At 41.1% G+C, this 20031-nt stretch overlaps 2 protein-coding genes across 3 annotated transcripts in view; one reads left to right on the top strand and one right to left on the bottom strand.

The window, feature by feature from the left end:
• Positions 1–17408, bottom strand: part of ST13 (ST13 Hsp70 interacting protein) — a 30956-nt gene extending 13548 nt beyond the window's left edge. The window contains exons 1-5 of the mRNA XM_070411184.1: positions 16995–17408; positions 10829–10883; positions 8740–8815; positions 6900–6970; positions 525–591 (exon numbers count right to left, since the gene is read on the bottom strand). Of these exons, the coding sequence (XP_070267285.1) occupies positions 525–591; positions 6900–6970; positions 8740–8815; positions 10829–10883; positions 16995–17104 (379 nt within the window). The 5' untranslated portion in view covers positions 17105–17408. The remainder of the gene's footprint in view (positions 1–524; positions 592–6899; positions 6971–8739; positions 8816–10828; positions 10884–16994) is intronic.
• A 289-nt stretch (positions 17409–17697) lies between these two features.
• XPNPEP3 (X-prolyl aminopeptidase 3) overlaps positions 17698–20031 on the top strand; it is a 40313-nt gene continuing 37979 nt past the window's right edge. Inside the window, exons 1-2 of one of the 2 annotated variants that reach the window (XM_070411185.1) lie at positions 17698–17807; positions 18435–18485. In XM_070411185.1, coding sequence (XP_070267286.1) covers positions 17744–17807; positions 18435–18485 — 115 coding nt within the window. In that variant the 5' untranslated portion in view covers positions 17698–17743. The remainder of the gene's footprint in view (positions 17808–18434; positions 18486–20031) is intronic. The other variant, XM_070411186.1, reaches the window with a different exon arrangement.

Genomic DNA, 20031 nt, shown 5'->3' on the forward strand with positions numbered 1-20031 from the left:
ACATCATTATATCTATTCAAAAAGTTAGCTTCTTTATTAGTTCCTTCAGTGGAGTCATTCAACAAATAAAATGTACTATAGAATTAGAACAGTTCTTTGCATAAAGTCTAATTTACTTGGACATAGGAAACATGGAAGGCAAGATAAACACAGAATTTTAAAGTAAAAGCACAATTCACTTTGAAAATATATTGTATAAAGCACCTTAACAGAACTCATGAAGCAATGTTCAGTCTTACTAGTTATTACAGATGTCTAGTAAAAGTTTTTACTCTGGGATGTCTAACAAGCGACTCACATCAGAATCTGTCTATGCTCTGAGGCAAGGTGATTGATAGCTGAGTGATTTCAGCCTCTTTACTAATGGGGAAGGGTTGGGAGGAAAATAGGCACTTCATTCAGTATAAGATATTCAATAAATTTAAATTCCTTTTCCCTTTCCCAGTATTTAACAGTTACTATGGCAGAGAAGAGAAAATCCGGAATATCACAGAAATGTAGCAAAGTATAAAAAAATCACTCACCATCATTTAGGGCATCAATAGCAGCCACTTTTTTGTCATTTGCCTGATCCATCATCTCGTCAGTTATCTAGGGGAAAATTGAAGGCAGACTTAGAATAGTAAAGAGAGCAAACAGAAGAAGAAAACAATTTGGAGTTTTTAGGAATGAGGTAGTCACAAACCCCATTTTTATTAATTTTTCTCTAATATCCAGAAAGCCAAGAGAAATATGATCTATATATAAAACCCTAATATGCAAATAGACCGAATGGCAGAACAATCGAACAACTGGTCACTATGATGTGTGCTGACCACCAGGAGGCGCCAGACCAAGGTGGGGTGCCGGTCACTGTCATCAGGGCAAGCCTCTGGTAGTTACTGAAAATTCTTTGCTCCTGCGTGCTGCAGTTCCGCCCGGTGCTCACACGCGCTGCCGGCGCCCAGCACTGGTCCCAATTGTTCAGTGCCATCAGTGGGGGTGAGTGGCGGCTGCTGGCCCTGATCACTCCTGTGGGCTTCTCCACCTTCCCCTGCTCCTGAGGCGTGATTGGGACAGCAGCTGCCACTCACACCTGCTGACGGTGCCAGCCCTGCCCACACCTGCTGCTGGCGCCAGACCCAATTGCTCCACACTGTCAGCACGTGGGACCTGTGGGAGCAGGGCTGTCAACAGACAGGGGACCAGGACCCACGGCGGGAGGGGCCAAGCGGGGGCACGGAGGATGGGCTGAGACCCGCCCCTGTGTCCTCCACAACCTCATCGCCCACAGTTCCTTTCAAGGTGCACAAATATGTGCACTGGACCCCAAGTAACTGAATAACACAGTATACAGAATGAGTTGTAATCTTTTACATGAAACAACAAATTTCCCTCCCTACATTCGGCCTTAAATATTACCTTTGCTCCCCTCCATCCCAACCTAGCAGGTTGTTCTGCCCTTGTCTTACCAAGTCCTTTTTAGTTATTCACAAATATTAAAACTCAATCTCCCCACAAGAAGTAAAGCTAGTTCCTTTTAGGTTTGAATTTTCAGAAAAAGAAATATCTCATAATTTGTTCCCACAAACATTTATTGAGTACCTATACTAGAAAGAACAAACACTATATAAGATGCTGACAGTAAATGATAAGTAGAAAAACTTATAGCAAATATCCTACCTAAAATGGAAAATCAAGAAGTAGTTTTCTTTTCTTTTTTTGGTTAATCCTCACCCGAGGATATTTTTCCATTGACTTTTAGAGAGAGTGGAAGGGAGGGGGAAAGACAGAGAAACATTGATCTGAGAGAGACACATTGATTGGTTGCCTCTCTAACGCCCCTGACCAGGGCCAGGGATCGAGCCTGCAACCGAGGTATGTGTCCTTGACCGGAATCGAACCCAAGACCCTTCAGTCCATGGGCCTATGCTCTATTCACTGAGCCAAACTGACTAGGGCCAGAAGTAGTTTCTTTAACATAAGGAAAAAGAAAAACAACAAAAAAAACTCTATCATCATCACTGTGTAAAACATTACTAGAGGTGCTGATTCATTTATTACAATAACTTGATATGTTTAAGAACTGGAAGGAGCCCTGACTGGTTTGGCTCAGTGGATAGAGCGTCAGCCTGCAGACTGAAGGGTCCCATGTTCGATTCCAGTCAAGGGTATGTACCTTGGTTGCGGGCACATCACCAGTAGGGAGTGTGCAGGAGGCAGCTGATGGATGTTTCTAACTCTCTATTCTTCTCCCTTCCTCTCTGTAAAAAATCAATAAGATATATTTTTTTTAAAAAGAACTGGAAGTACTCAGTTGTCTTTATTTATATTTACCTAGAAAATCCAATGAAGTGACAAGTTACTAGATCTCCTAAGATTATTCAATAAAGTTCGCAGAAATAAGAGCAACATAAAAAATAAACCCAGAGTTCCTCCAAATCAGCAAAAATCAATTACAAAATATAACAAGATACCATTCTAAGATCACATAAAATTTTCATGGGGGGAAAAAGTAAAATTCTATAAAAGGACACCAAATATATATAACATGTTCATGGAAAGTTTACCTCGAATATTTCAACCTATCCCCAAGTTACTCAATAAATTCAAAGCAATTCCAAGAAAAATTATTTTAAGTTTTAGACAACTTTAAAATTAAAAACAAAAACAAAGAAACACTTTACTAGGTAGTAAGACAGCCTACAAAGCCAGAGTAATAAAAATTTTTAAAAAGATGATGACATCAGTTTGACATGCTTGGTTTACAGCAATATGGTACCCATGATACCCTAAACAAATCTAAAAACCACCTTTTAAAAGCAATCTTTAGAAAACAACAGCCCTGGACGGTTTGCTCAGTGGATAGAGCATCGGCCTATGGTTCAATCCCTGGTCCTGTGCGGGAGGCAACCAATCATGTGTCTCTCTCACATCGATGTCTCTCTTTCTCTCTGTCTCTCACACTCTGTTCCAGTCTCTCTAAAAATCAACGAAAAAATAGCCTCAGGTGAGGACTAACAAAACAACAACAACAAAAAACCCACAACAAAATTAAAAAACAACAAAAGTATAGACAAAAAAAAAATGTAAAAAAAGGAAATAAAAGCAATCTTTGACCTAAGAATGTAGAAATCCTCAAGGAACGAGATTAAATAAAGGCTTGAAATCCAGTGAGATAGCCAAGTGCTCCATGTGCTTTCACCCGTGTGGCAGGTGTCAAACCTGGTAACCATGCAATTCTGTTTTTGAAGGTAGTGCGGGATACATGAAACAAATGTTAGATTCAGGTGTTGTCTAACCAGATACCCTCCAATATAAATCTGGAACCCCAAATGCCTATAGCTATAAGCACAATGATAGACCAAAAATAAACCTGTGCCAAAGAAAGGGACAGTCAGATAGAAAACATCACCTCTGTAAATTCATTACCACAAGCCTGCCTTTCCAGTACAATTCACGTTACTTATGTAAACAACAAAAAAGCATGCTGAGAATTAAAAGTAGTCCTTGTGGCAGTGGCATCTCAGAGTCTACATGGAAGCAAGTATTTCCCTTTTTGAAGGAATATGCCTTGTACCCATACCTCAAAAACTTTCCACACGTGACGTTTCCAAAAACTCATAGTTTAAATAACACACACAAAATCCAAAAGTAAACAAGGTACCTCAATTAGCAAGTGTCAGAAAAAATTACAGAAAAATCAGCAAAAAGAATGACAAAGTACTTAACGTGTTTAAGAGAATTAAGGCAAGTTCTGAAATGAATAAGGAGCAAGAGATTTATAAGTAAACAAGTAGACTTAATTGTTTTTATTATTATTTTTAACCTTATATGAGGATATGCTTGGAGAAAGAAAGAAAGGAAGAGAGAGAAACATCAATCGCTGCCTCCATATGCCCTCGAGCGAAGAGCAAACCCACACCCCAGGTATGTGCCCTGACCAGGAACCAAACTGGCAACCTGTCTGTGCACAGGACAACGCTGTGCACCAACTGAGCCTGACTTTAAAAAGAATCAAAGTGAAATTATCAAAATAAAAAACATAAGCATTCCAATTGAAATATCAATGGGAAAAAAGACAAAGAACGCATATATAATTCAGCAGAGTGATAAAGAGATGGAACTTAGTGAAAAAACCTAGCATATATATCTAAGTAGGACCCCATAATGACAATGGAGAGAATGGAAAAGAGACAGTATCTGAGAGATATTTTGAAAATGTTCTAGAGCTAAAGAAAGTTAACAACCCTAGAATTTAAGATGACCAATTAATCCCAAGCAAGATAGAGTATTATAAATCTAGACACCCTGAAATAACACAGCACCACCAATAAATGGAACACACAATTTTAAAAATTCCTTTTATAAATAGTGACATAAAGCACTTATACTTGTTCTTTAAGATGCACAAGACCTTTATGGAGAAAATGTAAGTAACTGAAAGACACCAAAAAATGACCTAAAAATTAGATACTGCCCTGCACATTAAGTTGGAGCGTTGGCCCGCAGACTCGGGTCTCGGGTTCGATTCCCAGTCAAGGGCATGTACCTCAGTTGCAGGTTCCCCAGCCCTGTAGGGGTGTGAGCAGGAGGCAACCAATTGATGTGTCTCCCTCACATGAATATTTCGCTCTCTCTCACCCCCCTCCCTCCCACTCTCTCTCAAAATCAATGGAAAAAATATCCTCGGGTGAGGATAAACAGAAAAAAAAACACACAACTAGATACCACATTAATGGATAGTTAATCTCAATAGTGAGATGTATCTTCTTCCTGATTTAGATTTAATGCAACTTTAATAGGGGGAAAAATCCTATTTTTTAGGAAGGAACTTGACAATCTGATTCTAAAACTTATATGGAAAAACAAAGAACAGCCAAAATATTACTGAAGTGTTGGGGGTCTTTGCCCTGCCAAATAATATTTAGCATAAAGCTATACTAGACAATGCGTTATTAGTACATGGGAAAATTTAGACAAATAGAACAAAAGATCACTAAAACAGACCCACACACATATGAAAACATGTTGAGGAAAGGAATTCAGTAATAGTGCTGACAGGTGGATAAGGCTGAAAGGCAAATGTATAAAACTTTCAGAAGGAAAAAATATATTGTAATTATAACCTTGAAGTAATAAAGTATAATATATAAAAGAATTATTTAAATACACTAAACACTTTTATTCATTAAGAAACATAAAGAAAGTGAAGACAGCCACAAAGTAGTAGGAAATATGTGGAACACATATAGACGACAAATTTTTAGTATCCAGAATATAAAATGAACTGCAAATCAGTAAGAAAAAAACAACTCAGAAGAAAACTGGGAAAAGTCAGAATAGGCCTTTCACAAATGCCTTGAATGTCCAGTAAACATCAGAATATGTTTGACTTCATGAGAAATCAAGAAAATGAAAATTAAAAGCCACAAAGACATAGCCTTGGTCGGTGTGGTTCAGTTGTTTGGGTGTCATCCCCTGCACTGAAAGGTAGCCAGTCGAATTCCGGGCCATGGCATATGCCCAGGTTGTGGCCTGGATCCCAGGAGGTATGCAGGAAGCAGCCTATCAATGTTCACTGTCACACGAATGTTTCTCTCCCTCTCCCTTCCCCTCTCTCAAAAAGATCAATAAAAAAATCTTCAACAAAAAGGTAACAAAGACACAGCATTTCAAACTGTAAGATCAGCAAAGATGAAATCTAACAGTATCAAGCGTTGGTGAGGACACAGACCAACCTTTTAAGCTGCTATTACTACATTATAGTGTTTCTCAACCCCCAAAGAGCCGTTTTAGAAAAATTTTTCTCAATTTTTACCCCCTCTATTTTAATACCAGATATAAAACATATATTTTAATGTATTATGTCCCTTTGGAAGACCAGTCATCATTTTAATATCTAAGTATTTTTCAATCCCCCTTCCCAAGAATCAATTTTCACCATGAAAATTAGGAAAACAATTTGGTATTAGATATCCCATTAATAGACAATTCCCCAAAGCTAGCACAAATAAGATGCAAATGAAAAAGGCAGGTAAAAGGAAAACAAGGATTTCAGAAATTATTAGCATATGATTAAAAATAATGGGAATTTTCACAAATATTTTTAGTAAAATAAAATGCTTTCCTAAGTGCTTTAAGTCAGAGAAAGATTTACTATGTGCTTCTCCTGGAAGAACCTACACTAATAAAAGAGAAATATGCAAATTGACCTTCCCTCCAGGACACCCACTCACCTCCAGGAGTGAGTATGCAAATTAAACAGACAAAGCCAACGGATTAATTTGCATATGTAGGCACTGAACTGTGGGGGACAGGGCAGCTACTTGTGTGCATGCCAGCGCCAAGCGGCCTGCGTCCCAGGGACAGGTGTCATCGGGAGCCAGGCCTGGAGTCTTGGAACACCCCTGGCCGCTCCAGGAGCCCAGCGGCCAGGGCGAGGCAGGAACATCTCCGGGACCCAGGCACTCTGAGCTGGCACACGCGCAAGGGGCCGGGGGTGGGGCAGGAACGTCCCCCGCAGAGAGCGAGCAGATAGCATGGCCCTGCTTGCCCCTGGCCGTGGCAGCGAGGGGCAAGCAGTCTCCTGCAGGGCCCCCACAGAGAGCAGACAGCAGGGCGCTGCTGGACCCTGGCCCCGGTGGCAAAGGGCAAGCAGGCCCCCACAGAGAGCAGACACCAGGGCCTGCAGTGGCGTCAAGCAGGCAGGTCCGCAGAGAGCAGAGAACCACGGGGAGCAGGCTTAAGCCATTAGTAGGACATCCCCTGAGGGCTCCCAGATTGGAGAGGGTGCAGGTCAGGCTGAGGGGACCCCCCGCCGCCCGCACGAATTTTGTGCACCGGGCCCCCAGTTATGTCATAAAATCACTGTAATAGGTGGGACCTTCACATTCCTTAAAACAAGCCATCAAACTTACCTCTACATTTTCATCTCCCATTTCTTGAGGGGCGTCAGTGTCTGGTTCAATCACACCCTCATTGTCGATTTCTTCCAAAGAAAAAAATGACACATGAGACTATTAAAAACTAATGAACTATAGTTACTACAACTAATTAACTGAATATCTTACTTTATATTAATTTTATTTAAACTAATACATTAGAAAATATTTCTCCATTAAACACAACTTTAGCATTTTGGTAAGACTACATTTAATTTCAACTGTTAAATTATGTTAAGGCATTTATCAGTGTATTGTAGTGAAAATATTGGCAAGTGCATAGTTTCTAGTATTACACATGATACACCACTGATTTAGTCTGTTTCAACAAACTGATTCAGTTCAAGTATTTTGCTCTACACACCAATGTATTGTAATGTTTAAAAAAAATTTTTTTTTTTGCTCTAGCCAGTTTGGCTCAGTGGATAGAGTGTCAGCCTGTGGACTGAAGGTCCCGGGTTCAATTCTGGGCAAGGGCACATGCCTAGGTTGCAGGCTCCATCCCCAGTAGGGGGCGTGCAGGAAGTAGCTGATCAATGATGCTCTCTCATCATTGATGCTTCTATCTCTCTCCCTTCATGAAGTCAAAATAGTTTTTTTAAAAATATTGTATGCAGATAGCACAAGTTACAGAGATATTTTGATGTAAATCATGATGAAAAGCTTAATATTAATGTAATTTTTGTTTTTAAAAAGTTTTGATAAATTTTCATTTTAAAATAAAGGCATAATACTGATGCAGTCAAGCCCCAAAGCTAGCACACTATAATCAAAATAGTGAAGAAAGACTGGAAAGAGGTATGTATATGGTAAATTTCATAATGGGCAACCATAATTTGCTACAGCAAATCTAGCAAAATAATGGATGGAGATATATATATATATATATGGAAACTTTTGCCCTGGCTCACTTGACTCAGCGGTTAGAGCGACAGCCCTTGGACTGAAGGGTCTCGAGTTCGATTCCGCATCAAGGGCAAGTACATCAGTTGCAGGTTTGATGCCCAGGTCTGGTCGGGACACATATGGAAGACAACCAACCCATACGTCTCTCATATTTCTTTCTCTCCCCTCCCCCCTCCCTAAAAATCAATGGAAAAAATTTCCTGGGTGAGGATTAACCAAAAAAAAACAACCAACCAAAACAAAACCCACCAAAAAAAACAGAGAGAGAATAATTTTTTTGGTTCTCAGTGCCATTACTGGAAAACTTTTACATATGTTTGGAACAACTTGGGTAACCTGACCCAACTTTTCAACTACACATTTCATAAAGTCTCAATACAAATCTAGTACTTTAACTAAAAATGTAACAACTGCATTGAGATATGCTAGAAATGTTAAAATACATTCTGGATTTTGAAAACTTAGTATGAAAAAGATCTCATTAATTATCTTTCCAGCCCTGGCCAGTTTGGCTCAGTGGACAGAGCGTTAGCCTGTGGACTGAAGGGTCCCAGGTTCGATTCCGGTCAAGGGCATGTGCCTTGGTTTCGGGCATATCCCCAGTGGGGGGTGTGCAGGAGGCAGCTGATGGATGTTTCTAACTCTCTATTCCTCTCCCTTCCTCTCTGTAAAAAATCAATTAAAAAAAAGTATCTTTCCATATTGACTACATATTAAAAAGTTAATATTTATAAGTTTAAATATATTATTTCAGTTAATTTCACCTACTTTTTAAAATGTGGTTGCTAGAAAATTTTAAGTTTCATATGTAGCTCACATCATATTTCTAATACACAGCACTGATTTAGTGTTATTAGAAAAAACACAGGATCTTATCATGAGGGTTATCAAGTACAAACTACCATCTCACCTAGGTCACTTTCCTCACTTGATGGTTCATCTGTCTTTATGTCTTCCTCCACCTTCTTTCTATCTGTTTTTTCCTCCTAGCAAAGGGAAGGCACACAATACTGTCAGTATGTAATAACATACCCAATATATCTATACTAATTTATACAGTTTTATGTATAAACTATTCACATGCATTAGATTTCATGCATACTGCCTTTCTTGTTTTGTTCTGGTAAATGAGTTTTGGTTTTCTGCTTTCATTTCTTTTAAAATTTTATGTAGGTCCAGCCCCTCATCCAAACCTTTTAGATAATCTGTTTTAGGATTTAAAATATTTTGGATTTTAGAAAGCGAATACAGATGCATATACAATTATAACACCTTCAAAAGGCACTGAAGCCCACAACTCTCCATAATCAAACACATTACTTCTGCAAAATAAAGTTTGAGCACTCATAATAAGTGGGATTAAAACTATTAATAGCCTTGCCCTTTTCAGGTGCTCAGTCAGTTGGAGCATTGTCCTACACATCAAAAGGTTGTGGGTTCGATTCCCAGTTAGGGCACACACACCTACATTGTGGGTCTGATCCCAGGTGGAGGTGCGTATGGGAGGCAACCTTTTCTCTCTCATATCTACGCTCCCTCTCTCTAAAAATCAATAGGAAAACATATCTTGGAGTGTGCCCTGGCAGGTGGGGCTCAGTTGGTTGAGCGTAGTACCGTGGACTGGGGTGGTAGGGGGCATGCAGGAGGGGGCTGATTGATGTTTCCCTCTTCTCCCTTTCCTTTCTGCTCTCTCTAAAATCAACAAAAACGTATTTTAAAAATAATAATAAAATAAAATGTTAAGTAGCCCCATGCTTATTCAGAGGTTTTATGGTCAAACAAACCAACTAAAAAATTTTATACTTTCAAGGGTTTTTTAGTTTTGGAATTCCCAATAAGGAACCATGGAACTGTAATACACAAATGATGAAAATTCAAAGAATTTAAAGAGTGCATCCAAATTTCCTTCCCATCCTGTAAGTAGCCAGTGTGGTTTGAATATCCATTCGTTGAGTCTCTACCATGTACAAGGTGCCAGATGCTGTACCATATACTGAGAAACATATCAGTCACAATTTCTAAGTCAGAATGTTTTCATTACCAAAATTTTCTTTAGCAGAGGAGAGGTATAGGGTTAAGTATACTTCTGTTTTAATACATGTTTATCACATGGCAAAATAATCCTACCTAGGGCTCAGAAACTATTAAACTCTGACAAATGACTTCTCTAAGAAAATAATTACTTTTGGAGCTTTGGCTTTACTTCTTTCATTTCACTTGTTCAAAGATATAACTTCTACTTTCATATAAAAATAGATAAACCTAGTTTAGGATTCTAAATAAAACAGTAACACCATGAATAATACTCAAAAATATCTCTCATGTGGTAGCACAGAATAAATTGGGAATTACTGATTTTGACTATTTGTTCATTTACTTGGCAAAATTAATAAAGTATTCACAATGCATAAAACACTGTGCTAAATGCTAACTATACAATGTTGAAGACTAAAAATGCACTTAATCACTGAGCTTGCCACTTACAGGTCATGTATAGAAAGAGTATTTATTCTAAAACACAGTGAACATTCAACCCCAAATTCTCAGTTTTAAATCAGTTTTCAGGGATTTGATGTCCAAATAGAAATTTTATAAGTATCTTATTTCCAAGTGATCTTGGGGAAATCAACAGTGGTAATTTGAGAGCAGCAGTTAAAAAAAAATCCCTAAGAGCCCTAGCCAGTTTGGCCCAGTGGAATAGAGTTGGCCCACAGACTGAAGGGTCCTGGGTTTGATTCTGTTCATGGGCACGTACTTCGGTTGCAGGCTCAATCCTCAGGCCCAGTTAGGACTTATAAGGAGAAAATCTATAATCTGAGGAGGCAAACAATCGATGTATCTCTCTCACATCAACGTTTCTCTCTCTCTCCCCCCCTTCCTTCTACTCTAAAAAAAAAATCAATGGAAAAATATCCTCGGGTGAGGATTAAAAAAAAGAAGTTCCTAAGAAACCTTATAGTAGTTTACTACTGAACATACAAATAAAACTCATAACTTACCTTATTTTCTTCTGATTTAGTTTTATGAGTAGCAGGTGGTATTTTACCTCCCATGCTTGAGGAAGATGAGAAAAAAAAAATATTTGTTTAGAAAAAGTAAAATTCACTAAGCCAAGCAACATTTTTTATGCTAGAAAAAAAAAAGTTAGACATTCAGATGATTACTCTTTTCAAACTTTAAAGCAGGGGTAGGCAACTGTTTTTTCTGCCCAGGGCCATTTGGATATTTATTACATCATTTAAGGGCCATCCAAAATTATCAACTTAAAAATTAACCTGCTATTGGTAAAACATTTAATTAACTCACCTCTAATGCCTTGGCAGGGCCAGACTATACAACGTTCCTCACCCCTTGCTTTAAAGAGTAAAAACTCAGATTAATCTGACTGATTCAGCATTATGATTTTTTTAGCTTAAAATTTTTTTAGCATACCGGCTAATGAAAATTAAGCCTAATGAACAATCACACAGCTTCTCTGTGTCCATTCCAGGAAAAAAGAAAAACATACAATGACAAAATCATTTTAACAAGTTGTTAGTTTAGAATTCAGAAGATATATTAAAGTCCAGTTAAGAGCGCAATTAAATTAAAAAAGGCCATTCAGGAAATAATTATGAAGTCATTGTATAATTCAAAACGTTTGTTTCCTTTGATTGGGACCTATTAAAGATTCTTCTTGCTTACATTCACATGCCCCTCAGATTATAGATTTTCTCCTTATCTCCTCTAAACTTTACCCATCAGTACTTCCTCTTGGAATTGGCAAGCCCTTTTCTCCCAAAATGTTCCGAGGCAACGCCATGAATTACAAACAGCAGGTCTTCATGTAACATTGTTATAAAGTTGGTGAGATGCTGTAAAAACTTAACTCTTGTTTATATCAATTAGCCTATAGTAAAATTGATTTCATTACATGTCCTCTTGCTTAAAGTTGAAGAATCTATTGCCCAACCAGTGTGGCTCAGTGACTGAGCATTAACCTATGAACCAGGAGGTCACTGTTAGATTCCCGGTCATCTGACCCAGTTGCGGGCTCATTCCCAGTGTAGGGCATGCAGCAGGCAGCCAATCAATGATTCTCTCTCATCAATGATGTTTCTCTCCCTTTCTCTCTGAAATCAATAAAAATTATTTAGAAAGAAAAAAAAACTATCAATGTTAGGTGAGGACTAACTGTACAAATAACTTTAAAACAAATGAAAATAAGATTACAAAAAATTAGTGCTATATGCTCCATTTGGGGCAGGCTATGAAGCGTATCAGCTATATGCAACAGTGCAATAATTAAAATATTCAGTGGATTAAGGGCACTCCACAATAGTAAAAGCTGGAGGTCACAAAGACTTAACTAAAATTTGTTTTAAAAAAAAACTATTAACTTTTGTGTAAAACAAAGAGATACAATAACTTGGAAAATAGAAAGGAACCTACTCTAAAACACCCTTAAGTGTTTCTTCTTCTTCTTCTTTTTTTTTTTAAACATTTTTATTGATTTCAGAGAGGAAGGGAGTGGGAGAGAAAGGGAGAGAGAAACATCAATGAGAGAGAATTGTTGATCAGCTGCCTCCTGCACACTCCACACTGAGGATCAAGCCCGCAACTCAAGCACATGCCCTGACCAGGAATCAAACCCTGATCTCCTGGTTCATAGGTCAATGCCCCACCACCGAGCCACGCCGGCTGGGCAGGGTTATTCTTTTTTTTTAAATTGACTTTTACAGAGAAGGGAGAGGGAGATAGAAACATCAATTGGCTGCGGCTGCCTCCTGTACACCCACTACTGGGGATAAATTATGTTAAAGCTTCAGGAAGTGACAGATCTGTCAGATGTATTAAGTGCCCTGACTAGTGTGGCTCAGTTAGTTGGGCGTCGCCCGGTGCACCAAAGGACTACCAGTTCAATTGCCGGCGAGGGCACATGCCCAGGTTGCAGGCTTGATCCCCAGCAGGAGTTGGCCAATGGATGTTTCCCTCTTACATCAATATTTTTCTCTCTCCCCCTTCTTCTCCTTTCCTCTCTCTAAAAAAATCAATCAAAAAAAATTTTTTTTAAAAAGATGGCCCTTGCTGGTTTCACTCAGTGGCTAGAGCATTGGCCTGTGGACTGAAGGAAATTCTACAAAATAACTGGCCTGGCAGCCATAATTCTTTTAATTCGATAACATTCAATCTACTTTGTGCTATAGTTACTTAAGCACATGTTAAAAAAAACAAACACTGGGTGCTATATTCTAAATTAATTGAGCCCGGCTGGCTATGAACTGGGAGGTCAACATTCAACCACAGAGCCACTGTCTCTTCTCCCTTCCTCTATGAAATCAATAACTATATATAAAATAAAATAAATTAATTGAGGTTAGAAGGCTTTCTGCTCATGTCATTTAAAATTTTTACTGAAGCCTTGGCCAGGTTGTTCAGTTGGCTAGGTAGGTCAGTTGGTCAGTTGGGGTTCGATTCCCAGTCAGGGCACATACAAGAATCAACCAATGAATGAATAAGTGGAACAATACATCGATATTTCTCTTTCTCTCTCTCAAATCAATAAAACTTACTAAAAAGCACACACAAGATACAAAGTAGACCAAGCTGTTAAATGGGAGAAAATAAAGTCAGACACTGCTTCTCCCTCTAGAAAAACAAAAATATGCCAAAACATATTTGTTAAAGAGAATATAGTGTTCCTAAGCCCCCATTGTCTATTGTGCCAAATACTTTTTCTTCATATCTTGTCAAATTTAAAAGCTTATTAGCCGTAACCGGTTTGGCTCGGTGGATAGAGCGTTGGCCTGCGGACTGAAAGGTCCCAGGTTCGATTCCGGTCAAGGGCATGTCCCTTGGTTTCGGGCACATCCCCAATGGGGGAGGTGCAGGAGGCAGCTGATCGATGTTTCTCTCTCATCGATGTTTCTGACTCTCTATCCCTCTCCCTTCCTCTCTGTAAAAAAATCAATAAAATATATTTTTTTAAAAATAAAAGCTTGTTAAATTAACGAATCCTCAACATCAACTTTAAATGTTAAGCTATAAACAATGGTAGACATGACAAGTAAGCAAATATCCTTTGCTGTCTGAGCTTGGGCATCTATGACTAATCGCATATGGAAAGAACTCTGAAATGGTTTCAACCTGAGGAACCCTCATAGTAGGATTAGGCCTGGGAATATTCCTAGACTACAAGTCTCCACATTCAGGCAGATCTCCTATAATCTTGGTATGTTTAAGACTTCTAAGAAGGGAGACAAGAGAGGAACTAATACATCTCAAGCAAAGGCCTCACCTCAGAGAATACAAAAGTTTTCATTTAGATTGAAACACAGATAGCAAACATCTATATTAATATTTCAATCTAAGTTCAGAATAAGGTTCCTAACACATGCCAAGATGCTTCATCCCATACTTATGTCATCCCACAATTTAGAATGACACAAAGTGTGGGAAACTGATATAGGGTAAAGCCTCGGACTGACCTGATGGCAAAGTCACAAACAAGTCCTAGCTTAGAGGGCACTGTCCTCTTAGCATAATTAGGCTTGACCTTATAACACTCCCTAGATCTTATCTGGGAAGCTAATGGGATGAGGAAGTGCAGGAAGTGTAACCATGGTCAAAACAAGTGAAACTCGCAAGAACTGTGTAACTATGGTAACCACTACCTTGTTTACCTCTCACTATAAAAGCTTGGTGAGGCCTGAGCACAGTGGAAGTCCCTCTCCCTGAGTTGGACTTGCTCGCCTGGTCCCCCATATTCCCAAATTATCTTGTGTCTTTTCTATTTCATTTGTGTGCAGCTCCACTTCCAGACCCGAACCCTGAACCACGCAGGACTTGGAGGGAAACACTTACGACAACAAAGAAAATATAAAAACTGGAATTACCTATGGGAAACATTAAAACACATGGTTAACTTTTAAAAATAATGCCTGATAATATTTTCCAGAACTTAAACTGGAATTTTCATAGCCATAATCACTCCAGCATAAGTTACAACATCCTATATAATAAAAGCCTAATATGCAAATTGACCAAATGGCAGTACGACCAGTCACTATGATGAGCACTGACCAGCAGGGGGCAGACACTCAACTCAGGAGCTGCCCCCAGCGAGCAGGCCCCAGGCCAGCCAAGGTGGGTGAGAGCAGGGGGCCCCTCCAATCATCCCGCTGAGGGAAGCGACTGGCAGCCTGGCAGCCGTGGCGGGAGGCGGGGCCAGCAAGTGGGTGGCGCCAGGTCGGCCAAGGCAGGTGCCAGTGGGGGGCCCAACGGTCACCCCACAGATTGGCCCTGATCGCAGGCCAGGCCTAGGGACCCTACCCGTGCACAAAAATTATGCACAGGCCTCTAGTTGTTCCTACACGTTTTAACATTTTCTTCAGTATCCCCTTTTTTTCTCTAGGAATGGAACAAAACATTGTTATCCACTCAGTATAATATTCACTCTTAGTGCCAGCTTTTTCTTCCTATGGTATGTCTCTGCTTTACCTGGAATTTTAGGAACAATTTATTAATTGTAGGCACTTTCCTTGAATGAGTAGTTATAAGAGGGCAAGAGTAAGTGACGCTTTTGGATCAGGTTATTATTAACAGGAATTATTTAGTTACTATAGTAACTGATTTTAAGTGTTCTCAGAATTTCATATGTATACGTGTGTGTGTGTGTATGTATGTGTGTGTGTGTGTGTGTGTGTGTATATATATATATATATATATCATGAGCAAAAAACTTATAGTAGCGCCCTGGCCAGTGTGGCTCACTTGGTCGGAGGCTGTTCACACATTATGGTTCCAATTCTGGTCAGGACACATACTCAGGTTGCGGGTTTGATGTTTCTCTCTTCCTTCCTCTCTCTCAAATCAGTTAAATACATACATAAATAAATAAGTAAAATCTTAATAGTAGCTAGAAAACTGGTGAGAGGAAATAAGGGCTTAAAACCTTCTCACAGGACATTATACCCTCATAGACAACATTGAGAACAAGCTTGTTGGAGGAAACAGTCTTTCCAATACTTGTTAATCATGGGTTCATCTTCCCCTATAAAAATATTACTAACGTAAACAGACCCATGTTTAGGGAATCACCTCTTAGAAGTCATATTGCCTTGCACTGTCGCTATTTACCACCACGAAGCACAGTTTGTAGGTTATCTCTTTTTAAAAAAAATATGTATTTCTTTATTGATTTCAGAGAGGAAGAGAGACGGAGAGATAGAAACATCAATGATGAGAACCATTGATCAGCTGCCTCCTGCACAACACCCACTGGGGACCGAGCCCGCAACCCCGGCACGTGCCCTTGGCCACAATCGAACCTGGGACCCTTCAGTCCACAGGCTGATGCTCTACCCACTGAGCCAAGCCGGCCAGGGCGGTTATCTCTTTTAAATTCCCCACCAGTGGTAGTGATTTTTAAAAACCATTTCAGGGCAGATTTCCTTCCTGTATTTATTCATCTGTATCCCTAGAGTGTGCTGTTTCCTAGCATCTGGCACGATGCCTATGCAATTAATTCCGTGCACATAGCGAAGCACTCTAAAGATAATAAGCACAGATCATGGAAACACACCGGTCCCTGAAAACTCTCTTTCTTTTCTTCTTCTTCTTCTTCTCTTTTTTTTTTTTTTTTTTTAGTGTTTGGAGTGATGGCACTGCCAAGATAGAAGTGATTCCCAAAATAATCCTACGCAATTAGAATCGCTGTAGTTTTAAAAGCAATTAAACACAGCTATCATTTTTGCAACTTATGGCATAAGCAACCAATATTACAACACCGTTTCAAGGCATCGTCCGTAAAGGAGCTGCTGTGCGACACTGCAACCTAAGCAGGACACGAGAGACTTCAAGAAAAACAACTCCGTGCAACTCTCAACCTTCCCCTCGTGACCAGTGCCCAACTCCCGGCATTTATACTGCGCCCCAGACACACCCCAGGCGACTTGAGCGCGCAGGGCCAGGCTCGGCGTCTGTACTCAGGGACCCGATTCTCCACGAGCCCCTGCAAGTGGCCTCCCTTTCCCGGCCAAGGGAGCGAGCCCCACAAAGAGGCGGCGACTCCGCGGGTCTCCGTCGCGGACCTGCCCACGCCTCCGCCCCGCGCCAGCTCCGGCCCAGCTGCCCCTCCATGCGTCCCGGTTCCCACCCTCAACGGCCCTCAGGCCGGGGTCTCACCTCTCCACCCACTCCCGCAGGAAGCGCATTTCCTCGCTGTGCAGGACGCTCGGGTCCTGCCTACACATTTTCACGAAGGCCCGGAGCTCGCTCACTTTGCGGGGGTCCATGGCGGGGAAGCGGGGGCAGGCGGCGGGCGCGGCGAAGGCGGCGGCGGGGTTGCAGGACAGGCGCTCCCTCGGCCACACCGTGTGGAAGGGGGCGGCAGCCGCGAGGCAGAACAGACTAGAACCTCCCCGGCCGCCGGCTCCGCCCACCAACGGTCTCGTGACCCCGGGTCCTTCGCCGGTTCATTCCGACTCCCCTTCACCTCCACTCCAGCGCTCTGGTTAGAAGCTTCTAGAAGTGTGGCTGTTCGCGCCGTTGCCTGCCCCTTTAACGCACGCTTTCTTCCATTCTCAACTCCGAACCAATTCTCTGGGTGGAACCACTGGCTACATGGTGCTTTCCAGGAGGCGGGAGCGAGCAGCCCCTGCCGGGAGTCACTTAGAAGCCGACGTTCTGTGACTGTGAGCGTTTAGTGGAGCGTGACGTCATGACGCCACCCAGGCCATCTGGGCAGAGCGGTGGTCAGCCACAGCTCCGGCGTGACGTCAGCGTCTGCGCCGCCTCGGGAGAAAAGCCCGGCGAGCAGCGCCGGCCGGAAGGGGCGGGGCGCTTGGCTCGGTTTCCTGGCGACGCAGCCCTGCGGGCCGCCGCTTTCCCCGCCGTTCTCCTCCTCTCCTTCCTGACGCGTGTGCGCGGCCGGCATGCCTGGGCTACTCTCAGCCGCTAAGCTGGTTCCCGCTGTAGCGAGCGCCCGCAGCCTCTCAGGTTAGACTCACCTCCCACTGGGTGTCCTCCACGGTTTGCTCCCTGCGAAGCCTGAGGCGCCCCAGAGGGATCCAAGTTGGTCTCAGGGCGATCGCTGGTTCGGCGGACCCTTCTGCTGGGGCCCCCACTACCTAAACCCTCCGTGCGCTCCTCGGATCTCTCTACCGGCCGCTCCCGGGAACGGGTGGGCCCTGTGTTCTCCCTCCCGTTAAGGTGTTCTGAAAGCTGCACTGACTGCAGGGAACCAAGTGGGGCCATCCCCTAGCGGGTCTTCAAAGTGACGTGGACCCAGAATTTGTGTCAGTTCTCCCGTTTGCTTAGGTGTCAGAGTGACTCCTTCTCAGCAGCTCTTGTTTCTGTTCGTTAACCTAAAATTCTATTTTCGTGTTGTTAGAGAGTTTGATTTAAAAACCGGGTCCAGAATGTGCAACAAACATGGCTAGTAACACAAATCCTCTCACAAGAGGTAATGTTTGGAAATATTCTTTTTGTGTCTGAACTCCCTGTTTGTAAAGACAAGGTGAAGAATTCAGGAATAAGGGGGGCAGTCTTCTAGGGTGTATCTAGAGCAGTTGATCTCATGAACATAGAACTTGGTCAGTGAAAGCTGAATCATCTACGTTGCAGGTGGATCTGCCATGGGATCAGATTTCGGTTTTCTGGGCCGATGTGTGAACAGTGAGTGAACCCGAACATATGGTATTTGACACCAAAGCTATGTCTTGGCATATGTTTCTGATTCTGGTGGTATACTTGAACTTATTGCAAATGGAATGGTAATTAAATCAAGACTTGCTCTACTTACTCTAAAAAATAAAATAAAAGGTAATCATCGTCCAGGGCACAGACCTCGCTCCAGCTCTGCAGAAAGCTTTCCCTTCCGTGGGAGTGGGCGAATAGATGTGCAGTTAGACTTTTTTTTTTTTTGAATTGAATTTATTGGAGTCACATTGGTTAATAAAATTATATAGGTTTCAGGATTACAGTTCTATAATACGTCATCTGTATTGTGTGTTCACCACCCCAAATCACAATTAGTCAGTCTTAATCACAGAGGCCACAACCTCTGATTTAGAGCTGGAACCATCCTTTGCTTGTGACTTTTTTTTTGTATTTGTTAAGACTTTGTGTAAAACCCAATTAATCAAGGTTAGGACTAGATACTTTATTATTATATACACCAAGATCTTTCCAAAAGATACTATACTTCATTTTGCCTCAATCAAATACGTAAATTTAGCCACCTCTTATATTACCATTTTTATACTGTATACATTGGCTTTTTGAATAAATGAGTGATCTACTTGGTTCTTCACAAGTCCATTAAATTAGGGCAGATATTCTTATATTACTAACAGGGCAACTGAAACTAACACAAGCTCACAAGTAGCAAGTCAGGAATGTTGGCAGCTGGTCCTTTTTCTGTTATATCACTGGGTCTTACTCTGGCTTAGTAGAGTCCTTTTGGAACTTTTTATTGAGCCACAATGACTACTAATTCAATAACCTTTGAGTTAGTAGTCATTGTGGATGAATCTCCACTTCCCTGGAGTTGCTCAAGCCTAGCCAGAGTGATAAACAATAGGTAAGTGGCAGTATAGCAAAGAATGGTGATAGAGTCTTGACTCAGGGGACATGGGAGCTCAAAGAGGGCACTACTGGGCTGTAAATCTTATGTTCTCCTGAGATTTTACTAAGTTTTACAATTTGAAAACTCCTCTGACTTGAGGTGCTCATAAATAGGACTTTTAGTGTCTGTGGTGCTCTTGGTTGCCCTTTTTTAGAAAGGCTCTGGGTACAAAGTTTTGAGTACCATCATAGGAAACTTTCTCATCTGTGAAAGTCATACAGTTAAGAGTGTGATTTAATTGGTTGGTATATGCAAATATTAACACAATCTAGTCATCTGAGAAAAAGCAAAATCAAGAACTTAATGATGCATAAATAAGCTGTATTTTAAAATACTACATCTAAGATAAATATAAGACTGAGATGGGGAAGGAAAATATTGAAAATATTAAAGAATAGCTCTGGCTGGGTTGCCCAGAGGATCGTCCCAGTACGCCAAGGTGGTGGGTTTGATCTCCGGTCAGAACACATACAGGAATCAACAAATGCAGGCATAAATAAGTGGAACAACAAATCGATGTTTCTCTCTCTCTCCCTTCCTTTCTCTCTAAAATCAATCAATTTTTAATAAGAAAATATTAAAGAATAAATAGAA

This window comes from Myotis yumanensis, unplaced genomic scaffold, assembly GCF_028538775.1.
Source record: "Myotis yumanensis isolate MYYU_CA2020_CCGP unplaced genomic scaffold, mMyoYum1.0.hap1 SCAF_3, whole genome shotgun sequence".
Taxonomy (NCBI): domain Eukaryota; kingdom Metazoa; phylum Chordata; class Mammalia; order Chiroptera; family Vespertilionidae; genus Myotis; species Myotis yumanensis.